This window comes from Bufo gargarizans, chromosome 11, assembly GCF_014858855.1.
Source record: "Bufo gargarizans isolate SCDJY-AF-19 chromosome 11, ASM1485885v1, whole genome shotgun sequence".
In the NCBI taxonomy this organism is placed as follows: domain Eukaryota; kingdom Metazoa; phylum Chordata; class Amphibia; order Anura; family Bufonidae; genus Bufo; species Bufo gargarizans.
This window is the reverse complement of record NC_058090.1, coordinates 38646054-38659529: the sequence shown is the minus strand read 5'-3', so window position 1 is coordinate 38659529 and position 13476 is coordinate 38646054. Positions and strand designations below refer to the sequence as shown.

General features: G+C 46.2%; 1 protein-coding gene across 1 annotated transcript; it reads right to left on the bottom strand.

Annotated features, from left to right (window-relative positions):
* Positions 1–1339: 1339 nt before the first annotated feature.
* DACT1 (dishevelled binding antagonist of beta catenin 1) lies at positions 1340–10499 on the bottom strand. The gene is made up of 4 exons (XM_044271873.1): positions 10047–10499; positions 6260–6389; positions 5134–5289; positions 1340–4154 (listed from the first exon to the last, which is right to left on the bottom strand). Exons 1-4 carry the CDS (start codon positions 10323–10325, stop codon positions 2266–2268), a joined length of 2454 nt encoding a protein of 817 aa, XP_044127808.1. The 5' UTR covers positions 10326–10499; the 3' UTR covers positions 1340–2265.
* Positions 10500–13476: the final 2977 nt, after the last annotated feature.

The following is a 13476-nucleotide window of genomic DNA, read 5'->3' as shown; positions in this document are numbered from 1 at the left end:
GTTTTCTGAGATTTTGATATTGGTGACCTATCCTCAGGATAGGTCTTCATCAATATCAGATCAGCCGGGAATCAGGACCCCTGCCCATCAGCTGTTTGAGGAGGCCGTGGTGCTCTGGTGCCAATTGTTGGGGAAACCATTGTGGTTGTTTTTTTTGGATAGGCTGCAGTCCCGCTCCACTGAATGAAGCTAAACCGCGAGCATGCTCCTGCCATAGCTTTCTGCACCAAGAATGGACATGAACAGTCTGAAAAACTACATGTGAAAAAAATCACAGCTTCTCATTGAAAACAATGGGAGGTGGTTTCCACCACTGTATCCGTGCTGAAACTACCACAATGTCCCCTTTCACAGCAAGAGCAAGGGACTCAATCTAAGCCTAATGCAAGGACACACAACCCCTTTGAATTCAGTCTGCTTTCTAAGCAAACACAATGTTTGCTTATAGATTTAAGGTTTCTAAAAAGGTAAACTATTTACCATTGAAGGATTTATAAAATACCCCGGTGGATTGCCTTTGTTAAAATGTTTTTAAAATGTTGCCTAGAAGAGGTGGGGGGTGGAGGAGTCAATAGTAATTTATGACCTGCTATACAGTATGTCAGAATACCCTCAAGGCAACAAATTCTTCCACAATTGACAGGAAATCTAAATCTCCTGCTCAAGTATAGGATTTCTCTGGGAGTGGTAATGTAACATTCGGTGGTAAGGTTAATATTGGGAGGCAACTGCACAAGAGAAATACAAAAGATTGAATATAATGTAATTATATGTCCAATCACATAAAAATCACATTATCTTTAAAACCTTTTTGTGCAGCTGCCTCCCATTATTAACCTTAGCAGCGAATGTTACATTACCACTCCCAGAGAAATCCTATACTAGAGCTGGAGATTTACATTCTCAATTGTCAAAGAATCATTGCCTATACCTATAGGTGATCATAAAGTCCTTTTCTCAGCAGTCTCGAGCCTGACCAACATGTGCTGAAACTTATGTTCCGACACAAAGGCACAATTTTGAGAGAGCGAAATACTGGTCAAGGGGGGCCCCATCACAAACAACCTTTGTACACCCACCATTGTATTGGCCAAGCTAATAATCATAAGAATGCAGCCTATTCCTTCACTAGAAACCAGTAGCATCGTGGAGACACGAGGCATTTCCTGGAGAAGAGACAGGCTTGTTTATGACTCACCTACCTTTAAAAAGGTCACTTTTTGTATTTTGCATCTAAATGAACAAAAAGGTGGCCGACAGGATATTTGTCTTCCTCTAGATACAGAGATAAGATGTAATAAGGCTTTAAAAAACGAGAGAAGATGAACTTATTCCTTTCGGATTTAATAACTTTAAACAGCATTAAAGCAGACAGTTTATTAACATGTAAAATGTGTTATATAATTTACAAAATATATAAAATACATAGGATTATAGTATACATAAAGCCCATAATAAAAAAGGCATACGAGAACCATTACTTTCCATGCATAACGCATGCAAAAATTTAACAGAAGTGACCCAGTCATTACACTGGGAGAGGGTCTGCGATATGTCCCTCAAAGTCGGTGAACCTGGTAAGTTCTAGATCACGGGATTCCCAATCCTTCAGACAAAAATAAAATAAAAAATAAAAAATAAAAAAGTAGATAAAAGTTGCAAATTTCTTCCGACAACTAAAAGGTGCAACTTTAGACGGAATGTTTAGAACAATTTCAGACATTATCTTATGTTCAGAACTGAAGGGCAGATGTAACATGGATTTATTTAGTAGGATTGGGTTATGGTGACATTACCAGTGTCTACAAGGTGAAGCTAAGGCTCGTTCCACACCTGCTGGAGTTCACCATATCTGGCCTAGCTCAATAGGGTTGTGCTCCACCAGAGCCCATTGACTATGAATGGGTCCGGTGGGAATTAAACCAGTTTCCAGCATGAGCGCCAAGTTTCAGGTGGGCAAAAAACAGCCGAAAATCAGCTGAATCAAATTATTGTCAATGGGCTCCAGCAGTGCACTGCTCTATCTTGCCAGGCCGGATATGGTGAACTCCGGCAGGTTGCTCCTCTGCTGGAACAGCCTGCCAGATAGCTTTACTGCAGGTGTGAAACTAGCCTAATTGATTTGGAGTTTTTGGAAGTAAAATAACAGTTTTCACAAGTCAACATAATTTACTGTAAACCTTTTAAATATTTGCACAAACGATACAAATGTATTTACAGACGTGAGATAAGAGGGTCAAGAACAGTAGGAAGACATTTGATGCTTCAAACTGTTGTCATCAATTTTAGAGACCCAGATCGAAAGCGAAGAATTTTCTTCTTTAGATTGTGGGAGGCTTTAATTTTGACAAAAGCCTTGGCCGCGGTTTGAAGGTCAGCAGCTGTGCCTGCTTGCATGGGAAGAGTATGAACAAACTGAGACCAAATAAGTCCTCCGCTCTCATCTGTATCACTTGACGTTGTACTCTCTCCAACAAATTCCACCTCACTTAAGCTGGACTCACTATCCCCAAAACAGTTTGTTGTGTAGTTGCTCTGCTCATCTTCACTGGTGTCTACAACCGTGGAATGAAACAGAGATTCACATTCTGCCGAATACTCAGAGTCACTCGCTATGTAAGCATACGGGCTGACATACGGAAGAGGAACTTTACCATAAACTCCCAACATCTCTCTCTGGTTTCGCCGCCTGGCTCTTCGTAAAGCTTCTTCATAAGATATCTCAGCTGAGGACTTCCACCTTCGATAGTCTCCTCTTTTATGTTTAGGCTTCGCCACAACCACATCTTTTGCATGTCCATGAGGCTTACTGCCAGACTTACTTCCCCCTGGATTTTTACCTACCATACCAGCCTCTACTTGCGAATGGACAACCTTTTTACCTCTCGGAGAAACCTTCCTAACCTTTTTAATTGCATCCAAGTCATCTGGAAACCTACACTTCTTTATTACAACCTTACCCTTTTCCTTCAACGTCTGAGAGCCATGATCCAAAACGTTCTGTACATTTGACTTGTGTTTTAATGTCGAGCTCTTAACAATCTTTACATTTTTGGTACTTTTATGGAGTTTAACACCCTGTTGCTGTGCCGGAATATAGTGTGCGTTGACCAACAGTCCCTCATCTAGGCTCTGAGAAGAGGAGCCTTCACTCTTAAAGTCCAATGGAGGTCTCTCGTCTTGAGATAATCCATGATAAGAGTTCATTGTATTTTTGGGGGAAATCCTTTTTGGTGGTGGCACAATTTTAACCTCCTGAGGAAGAGGGACAATTGAGAGTGGTTCCTTGGGAGATCCATTACAAAGTGGGTTGGAAAGGTTGGGGAAAGGATTGCTGGGAGGACTGGGATTTCCATGTATTTCCTTTGGAATATTTGATGTTCCAACCACAAGGCCCCTTCCAAGAATTTGACAGACAGGCTTCACAGAGTTCCGTGAATGGTTTTGGCTTGGCAGTTCATTAATATTGCTTGGCTGGCAACTCTGGACTGAGGGCATCTTTTTACTTTCCAGCTGTTCACTTTGAGATTCTTTAGCGCACTGTTTAATAGAAGGGTAAGTGCTATTATCCACAGAGATTAGTCCAGAGGAATGTAAACATGGCTGTTTGGGATTCTTCATGTTAGTGGTACTGTTATGAGAGATGCCACCAGTCTGTTTGACACATATACTCCCATGTCGTAAAATACCTTTGCCTGGGTCTACATTTACACTTGTTCTGGGTTTGTTAGTCCGTACAGGATGTGATTTTTTCTGAATTATACCCAAAATATAACCATCCAGTTTTTTACTGGGAGGAGGTGCAAGGCCAAAACTACCCTGTTGCTGAAAAGAGTTTTCATGTTTTAGGGAATCCAGCTCGGGCACTAAACAGTCATTCATATTTGCACCCATTTCAACCTCCTCCTCCTCCGCTTTTACATTACTCATCATGGATAACAAAAACATGGGACTCTGCACCGCCACAGCATGAAGAGGGCTTGGGTATCTGTATATATCATTGCCATTTTTGGAGACAAGATCACACTGGTACTTGGGATTAACATCGGCGACGACTTCAGTGGTATTCGAGTGCGGTGCCGAAAAAGACCGGCGTACCGTGCCTGTACTTTCACATTGGCTTTCTCTGTAGTCCAACCATTCGAAGAAGTCATCTGTAATGGAAGTCGAAAAAAAATAAATAAATAAACTAACAACTCAAGTTTTATTACTTCAGGCAAGGGAGAGTTTACATCATGGCTATATATTTCCACTGTCTGAAAATAGAAGTTCTGGATTCGGCACATAACTGAATCGATCAGAGCTGAACAGACTTCATTGACCTCAATTGAGTCTGCTCAGTTTCTGTGCAGGCTCTTTTTACACTGGGCAAAAAATTCCTACATGCAGGACTTTTGTCTGGTCTTTTTGGTGGAATCTGTGAAGGAGGCCCTGAACGGAGCCTCCAACATAGATGTGAAAAAGCCCCAACATCATTTTCATCATGAAAATTAAGGTCAGGGAGGTATGGCATGATGATACTGGCCAATCTCAGCTAGTTGTTGTCCATATTAGAAAAAACAAACCAGTATCTACTTTGATCCAGAAACAGCACCACATTTGTCCATTGGCCATGTCAGGTATTGCAGTTCAGTCCCATTCACTAGTCTTGGACAACCCATGTAACTTGCACCAAAGGCTGGGCAAAAATTCTTCTAATAACTACCTTCCATGATAAACCTCTGAGCACTAATCCTGCTTGAAGTGGTTGTTCAACCAATCTCTCGTGCTTGATCTAACTTTGGGTGACAAGAGGTACTGCTGCATGCTGGGAGGGACCCATCCGATGCCCAGCAAGTATCATGTAGATGTCTTTAATAAGACAAATGCATGACACTTGCTGGGCCTTTTACATTTGCCTTGGCAGCAGTTGCTTTTCATGCCCCATGTCAGATTGGTAGGCTGGAAAACCTCATTTAACTTCCTAAAGAACTTGAACCCTTGCATTGGAAGGGCCATTATAAGAACTAACAAGAAATGGATAGAGGAGCAAGTATGGCCGAACACCTCAAAGCTCTTTAAAACTGACTAACACAACCAAAGAAAACTTTAAATGGAGGAAGGGAAGTAGGACAGTCCACCAGAAAACCTTACCTGCTGATCTTGGTTGACCATCTGGGATGTTTAATGACGCTTCGAGGGGGCTGCAAAAGCAGGTGCTAGACTGACAGCTGGATAAACATTCACTGAAGACAGAGTTTGAAGAGTTGGAAAGAGATCCCGATGTCCCATCACTCAACTCATAAAATCCTAAAAATAAAAAATAAATAGCCTCAGGGAAATGTCATGGTAGATCTAGCAAAACAACGCTACCCACTTCAGAAAAACTCAACTGCCTCAGTTGTTACCCATGGCAGAAATGCCATCTTACCAACTGTGTGTAGATTTTTTTTTTAGATGAGCTCTTAAAAGGGGTTATACCTTAACCACACGTTAGGGGAAACGCGTCTCAACGCAGGGGTCTGACCCCTGGGCCCCCTGCTAATCACAAGAATGGGGACGCTGTTCCCAATTTAAAGGGGGCAATTGTCAAACATGCGCTCCACCACTCCATTCATCCCTATGGGACTACCAGAGTTTGACGAATACTTGTACTCTCCCACAGAATTGAAGCAGTAGTCAGACCCCCGCTGATGAGACACTAAGGCTGGGTTCACACCTGAGCGTTTTACAGCGCGTTCCTACGCGCTGTAAAACGCTCAACAAGGAGAAACCAATGATTCCCTATGGGAATGGTTCACACTTGGGCGTTTTACAGCGCGTACGATCGCGCTGTAAAACGCCCGACGCTCCAAAAAGTACATGAGCGACTTTTGGGGCGTTTGTGACCATAGGACACTGTAGTGAATCACACAAACGCGCGTCAAACGCGCGTTTACTATTACAAAAACGCGCATAAAAATGCGCGTCAAAAACGCGCGTAAAACGCGCGTTTGCGCAACGCTCAAGTGTGAACCCAGCCTAAGTCTTTATAATGGGACAACCACCTTTTATTGGGTCAGCACCATTGCCTTACACCATTGTCCTAATCCAAAATATCCTAAAAATCTCATTTAAATTTGCTCAATCACTATTTTATATGTAAATTGAGGAGATCTATATACACTGTGTATGTGTGTGTGTATATATATATATATATAATCTCAAATAAGAAAAATGAAAAAAAAGAAATCTAAAACTCCTGATCCATTAAGGCCATAAAAAAAAGAATATAAATTACCTGAACTGGGCCGGCTGTCTGTTTCCAAATGCTCTTCAGTCTTTTCTACATCAATCTTTAAGTCATTTATCTGCTTGTCGAGCTCATGAAGCTGAGTTAACAGGCCAGCATCCCTCTTCCTTAAGCAATTCTGTGGATATATACACATTCAAATATTAAAATTGACGACAAAACTGAAAGGTTTATAAATTTACAGCAAGATATATAAAAAGGCAAAAGCCATTTTTAACACCAATAAAAGTCTATGGGGCTATTCACATGCCTTTTATTAATGACCGTTGAATAGTGGCCGTCACAAAATAGGACATCCTATTTTTAGCCGTTCTCACAGCCAGACGGACCCCATTGAAATCAATGGGAAAGTTTAACAGCCGCTTAGACATCCGTCTAACTGCCTTTAGAAAGGGATACACTAGGACAGACGGGGCCCACTATGGGGGACACGATTACAGACGGGGCCCACTATGGGGGACACGATTACAGACGGGGCCCACTATGGGGGACACGATTACAGACGGGGCCCACTATGGGGGACACGATTACAGACGGGGCCCACTATGGGGGACACGATTACAGACGGGGCCCACTATGGGGGACACGATTACAGACGGGGCCCACTATGGGGGACACGATTACAGACGGGGCCCACTATGGGGGACACGATTACAGACGGGGCCCACTATGGGGGACACGATTACAGACGGGGCCCACTATGGGGGACACGATTACAGACGGGGCCCACTATGGGGGACACGATTACAGACGGGGCCCACTATGGGGGACACGATTACAGACGGGGCCCACTATGGGGGACACGATTACAGACGGGGCCCCACTATGGGGGACCACGATTACAGACGGGGCCCACTATGGGGGACACGATTACAGACGGGGCCCACTATGGGGGACACGATTACAGACGGGGCCCACTATGGGGGACACGATTACAGACGGGCCCACTATGGGGGACACGATTACAGACGGGGCCCACTCTGGGGACACGATTACGACGGGGCCCACTATGGGGGACACGATTACAGACGGGGCCCACGATTACAGACGGGGCCCACTATGGGGGACACGATTACAGACGGGGCCCACTATGGGGGACACGATTACAGACGGGGCCCACTATGGGGGACACGATTACAGACTGGGCCCATGATTACAGACGGGCCCACTATGGGGGGGACACGATTACAGACGGGGCCCACTATGGGGGACACGATTACAGACGGGGCCCATGATTACAGACGGGGCCCACTATGGGGGGACATGATTACAGACGGGGCCCACTATGGGGGGACATTAGGTGTACTGAGGACACTGCAGGGGTCAAGATCTATTAAAATTCATCCGTTTTTCATGGCTATTTTTAACGGCCATGAGAAACAGATGCAAAACGGCCAGAAAAAAGATGCACAAATGGTGGAAAAATGGACCTTGAAAAACTGGCAGCGTGTCCGGGGCAAAAATGTCTGCCTCATCATAGCACAGCCCCGATTGTACAAATTACTGTACACAGTTGTCCACTGCAGAAGCGCAGCATTATTTCAGCATCTATAACATCCAAAGAAACCATTTATTCTAAGCAAGCATTAGACTACGTCTACAAGAAAGAATCTAGGACTCAGTATGGCGCTATAATACCACACAGGGAAGTCTACAACGTACCTCCGTATGCCTCTAGTTTCATGGAGTCATTTCCTATACATGCATTCTCCCCTACAAGCATTACTTTATCTTTAATCTAGTTCTGTATACAGACACCATATGGCGGCACACAGCGTCTACAGCTTCCTAGAATGCAGCTGCAGGGAGATCTGTATGCCATGTGCGTGACGCCAAGGCTCCTCGTAATTTATCATACAGTCATACATATTCAGAGTGACCGACTTTGCGCTCACACACAGCAGTCATCACTACGACAAATCAGATTGTCACAAAATGTCCTCAATTGTAAAAGGAGCTGCTGGTTTATAAGGGGGTATAAAGCGGATGGTCACTTGCAAACAAACAAGTGGATCCTAGACTCCAAAGGAGTTGATTGTCACGTCTGGCGTCCTTTCAGATGACACAGGATCCTACTGAGTGCCTGGGGCAAGGAGCCCTTATTGCATAGAGCAGAGAGGCAGCCAACATACTACACCCATGAGCGCCCTCTGGTGGCTTCTTGTGTCACCAGCTTCTCCCCCCCCCCACCCCAAATAAGGTCTCCAAAAAAAAAAAAACTTATCCCAAGACAATTCTGACTGCTCCAATATAATATTCCAACAACATGTGCTAAAAGACTTATTTGGAAAATTAATCTGTGGCTACGCCGGAGCACAAATCCTCCAAATGGTCAGGTTACAGCCAGCCTGGCCTGCTGGGCGTCAGTGCTAACCTTCGGATTACACGGGGGAACAACTGAAAGGATCATGAAGGGACAGGGGGTCATTGAGAAAAGCAGTCTGGGCAACCAACCCTTCACCTCCAAGCTCCACAATGTAAAGCCAATACCTGCACATGACAAGGCACCGACCAATAACCCAAATCCACCACCTCGACTACTAATACCCCAATCTGCACCCACCGCCTCCTCGCCTCACCCCTACCCTCAGAACCGAGCAGATACCATGACTGCGACAATTTACTGTACGTCTCATTAGGAATGTGCCCATCAAGGAAAACCCGACCTCTCCCATATTCTGCACACCAACCTCCCCTACCCGGAGCATACCCTCGGTCCAGACTGCAGACCCCACAAGCTAGAAAGAGGTACACATTCACATAAACAGCGATTGCTACCTCATCTATCACTACCCCAGTACACCCTTTATTTATCAATACAGCCCCAGTACACGTATACAGTCGCCTCTGTACAGTCTGCAGCAAGACACCAGTATCGTTATTAACCCCTTCTTGCCAGACTAATCTAGGAGTATGCTCCAGGAGCTGCTGCCCTTTTATTGCATAGAGATCCTAATACAATCCTCTTTCTGTAAGACTCCAAAAGGATATACTGTACACCCCCATACAGTCCCTACCCCTGCAGACCCCATACAGTCCCTACCCCTGCAGACCCCATACAGTCCCTACCCCTGCAGACCCCATACAGTCCCTACCCCTGCAGACCCCATACAGTACCTACCCCTGCAGACCCCATACAGTACCTACCCCTGCAGACCCCATACAGTACCTACCCCTGCAGACCCCATACAGTACCAACCCCTGCAGACCCCATACAGTACCAACCCCTGCAGACCCCATACAGTACCAACCCCTGCAGACCCCATACAGTACCAACCCCTGCAGACCCCATACAGTACCTACCCCTGCAGACCCCATACAGTACCTACCCCTGCAGACCCCTCCTCATACAGTACCTACCCCTGCAGCCCCCCATACAGTACCTACCCCTGTACCCCCCCTCCCCATACAGTACCTACCCCTGCAGCCCCCCATACAGTACCTACCCCTGTACCCCCCCCTCCCCATACAGTACCTACCCCTGTACCCCCCTCCCCATACAGTACCTACCCCTGCGGCCCCTCCCCATACAGTACCTACCCCTGCGCCCCCTCCCCATACAGTACCTACCCCTGCAGCCCACTCCCCATACAGTACCTACCCCTGCAACCCCCTCCCCATACAGTACCTACCCCTGCAGCCCCCTCCCCATACAGTACCTACCCCTGCAGCCCCCTCCCCATACAGTACCTACCCCTGCAGCCCCCCATACAGTACCTACCCCTGCAGCCCCCCATACAGTACCTACCCCTGCAGCCCCCCATACAGTACCTACCAATTGCTTCTTGAGCAGCAGGATGTTCTCCTCCAGGAACCTCTCCTCCAGGCTCCTCGGGCTGTCCCCTCTAGCAGCAGCGGCGGCGGTGTCCGGGCTGAGCACCGTTCTCACCAGCATCTCCTGGCGGTGCCGCAGGTAGGCCAGCTCCCCCAGCCCGGCCAGGGTGGCTTCCAGGCGCTCCCGGGTCCTGTGGCGCTCGGACTCCGCCTCGCACTTCTCCCGGCGCCGGGGGGAGCTCTCCTTGGGCTGCTCGGAGGCGGCTAGCAGCGGCTTCATCCCGGCAGCTACAACATCCACAGCCCCGGCAGTGATAACTCCAAGCGACAGCACTCAGGCTCCTGTCTGCAGCATGCTGCACACTGCTCCGAACCTCCAGCGCTGTGCAGTGTCCTCCAGGAGCTGCCTGTGACAGCCCTACGGGACTCCCACCATCTCCTCCAGATACCTCTATCCTTCTGCAGCGCGCAGCCCCGGCCAGGCTAAGTAAGCACGGCCGTGACGTCATCAGAGGGCAGCCCCTCCCCCAGCATCACCCAACCTGCAGCCAACTCACCCCACTGCCAGATACCGGGCGAGCTCTGCTTAAAGGGCTTGTCCACACTGTGACCTGCACAATGGTCACCTGGGGAAGGTTAATCCATTGTGGCACCCACATATACCTGGAACCCAGAGGGTGCCACTAGTGGGGCTCAGAAAACAGACCCCCCCCCCCCCCCCCCCTTTCAGCACCTTTAAAACGTGTCTATTAGGGTAGGGCTATATGGAGACACCATGCAACTTTGCACATAATAATTATCAATGGTGTTGCAAAACAAAAGTTGCACGCGACTTTTCCTCCATTGACTTTAATGTAACTCATCTTCGTAACTAAATGACAGTTTGGATGGGGGGGGTATGGGGTACGGCTATACAGTGATCCATCCCTGAATGAGCCCCTATGAGACTTCACGACCGGGAATGAGTCCATCTTCACTGCCTGGTCCTGTGGGGAGCCTGGCATGAAGGGCAATGAGCGGAGCAACCAGGTGCAACAGCACCACCTTCGTTGCTCCTAGGGGCTCATTTGCATATTATATTTATTTTCTCAAGAATGCGGCCACCTAGGAAGATAAGACCAAGACCACGATGTTCAACTGTCAGGCGTACATGTCTCAGAACCCCTTTAAAGAACGTACATAGGATACGGAATAAGTGTCTGATTGGTGGGGGATTCATCTCTGGCCCCCCCTCCCCCCCCCGAATGAGGTGCCAAAGTTGCACTGCCATCCCAGTAAACTGTATGGGACTGTCGTAGAGAAGCCGAGCACCGTCCCATAGACTTGAATAGAGCTGCTCCGTGCACTGTGACATCGCAATCTTGTGATCATTTGGGGTCCCAGTGGTCGGACCCCCATCAATAAGATATGAAACCCTCATCCCCTAACGAGACCTCAGTTCAAGGGCTTATGCCCACGACTGTATGTATTATGCGGTCCGCAAAACACAGATCCGCAAAAAATACAGATTACATCCATATTGCATGTGTTTTTTAGCGGATCCATTGTAAGAGCTCATGCACACAAACGTATTTTCTTTCTAGACCCTTTCCGTGTCTTTCGTGGACCGTATACGGAACCATTCATTTCAATGGGTCTGCAAAAAAAAAAACAGAAGTTACTCTGTGTGCATTCCGTTTCCGTATGTCCGTTCCGCAAAAGGAATAGAACATGTCTTATTATTGTCCCCATTACAGACAAGGATGGGACTGTTCTATTAGGAGCCAGCTGTTCCTTTCCGCAAAATATGGATTGCACACGGACGTCATCCGTATTTTTTGCGGACCCAAAAATACATATGGCCCTAACAATGCCTATGCTTGTCCGCAAAATGGACAAGAACAGGACATGTTCTATCTTTTTTGCGGAACGGCCTTGCGGACATACGGAAACGGAATGTATTTCACGGAGTCATTTCGGGTTTTTGTTGCTGACCCATTGGAGTTAATGGTTCTGCATGCGGGCTGCAAAAAAAAAAACAGAACCGACATGGAAAGAAAATCCGTTTGTGTGCATGAGCCCTGACAGAACGTTCACCTTGTCCTGCAGACCGCGAGGCCTCATGCAGTTGGCGCAAAAAAAATCTTCTGATCCCTCTCTGCAGGTTTGTTCTTAGCTGCATCCATAAGGGGTTAATAGAAGTAGTTGATCTGCTGTATTCCCATAAGATGAAATATTATCCTCAGATGTCGGTGGCGCCGCGCCGTCAGCGGCCGCATCCTTAAAGAAGACGGCACATTGGGGATTAATAAAAAAAAAAAACTAATTGTGAAAATCCATGGCGACCAATCAGATGTATCATTTCACTGCCTCCATTCAAATGACCAGATCAATCACAAGTCCGCATTGTCATATGCATTGTAATAGACTACCACTCTCATCATACTGTCTTGGCATGTTGGGAGCATCCTTGTTTTTAATTTAAGAAAAAAAAATATATATATATATACATACTTCGATCAGAATTTCACGATAATTTCGCTTCGCCGCGAAGACGAATTTCCTTGTGCTTTGTGGTAGCAAATCGATTTTACTTTAAATAGTGTAAAAAACAAAAAAAATCATACTTACCTCATGACGGCCCAGCCGCCGCCATCTTGCTTGAAGATCTTGCAGGAAATCCTGTGCGTGGTGACATATGACGTCACCACGCCGGCCGGCGCAATGATGCCATCATCGGCCACTGCAGATCTTCAAGCAAGATGGCGACGGACAGTCCGCTGCGAGCAAATGGATGAGGAAAGTATTATTTTTGTATTTTTTCTTATTTTACACTCTATTATTTGTATCAGATGATAGGGGGGGCGGCGCAGTCACCCACTACTTATAAGGAAATGCGCCTCGTGATGAAGTAATTAGTCACAAAGCTAATTTTTTTATATAATTCGGCGAAGCGGCCGAATCGAATTTTGGAATAATTTGCTTATCTCTCTCTCTCTCTCTCTCTCTATATATATATATAGGTTCCAATCCAGAGGTGTACATAGAAGAGAGAAGTTTCTATGCAAAAAATAATTTTTGCCGACCTATCCACGGGGGGGGAGAAATGTTTCATCAGAAAATTACCTATGGTTTAAATCAAGTTTTTATGTTAAATCAAAGAATTTTTGGTAATATTATTTTTCATTTTCCATATCGCTACCTTTATTTAAAAAGAAAATCCTGCAGTTTTTGCACTGGCCAATAAGCCTAATCACGCTGTTTCGTACAGATAACTTTTCAGCAGTCATCTCATTATCATTATAGGCAGGATTACAATGACAGATAACACCTCTATAGAGAAATACATAATCCACCATGGTCCACGGTGGCTGCTGTAAAGCATATCTCTTAAGGCTGCTAACAAGAGCCCCCAAAGTCATGGTCAGGAAACAGAATAAAAATCTACAATC

What these genes read in the sequence shown, in the direction of transcription:
- DACT1 (XM_044271873.1), bottom strand. Translation starts at nt 10,325, where the DNA reads ATGAAGCCGCTGCTAGCCGCCTCCGAGCAGCCCAAGGAGAGCTCCCCC. An exon ending in AGACAGCCGGCCCAGTTCAG is followed by an intron (nt 5,290 to 6,259) that starts GTAATTTATATT and finishes TTTTATTTTTAG; the next exon opens with GATTTTATGAGTTGAGTGAT. An exon ending in TGGTCAACCAAGATCAGCAG is followed by an intron (nt 4,155 to 5,133) that starts GTAAGGTTTTCT and finishes CTTCCATTACAG; the next exon opens with ATGACTTCTTCGAATGGTTG.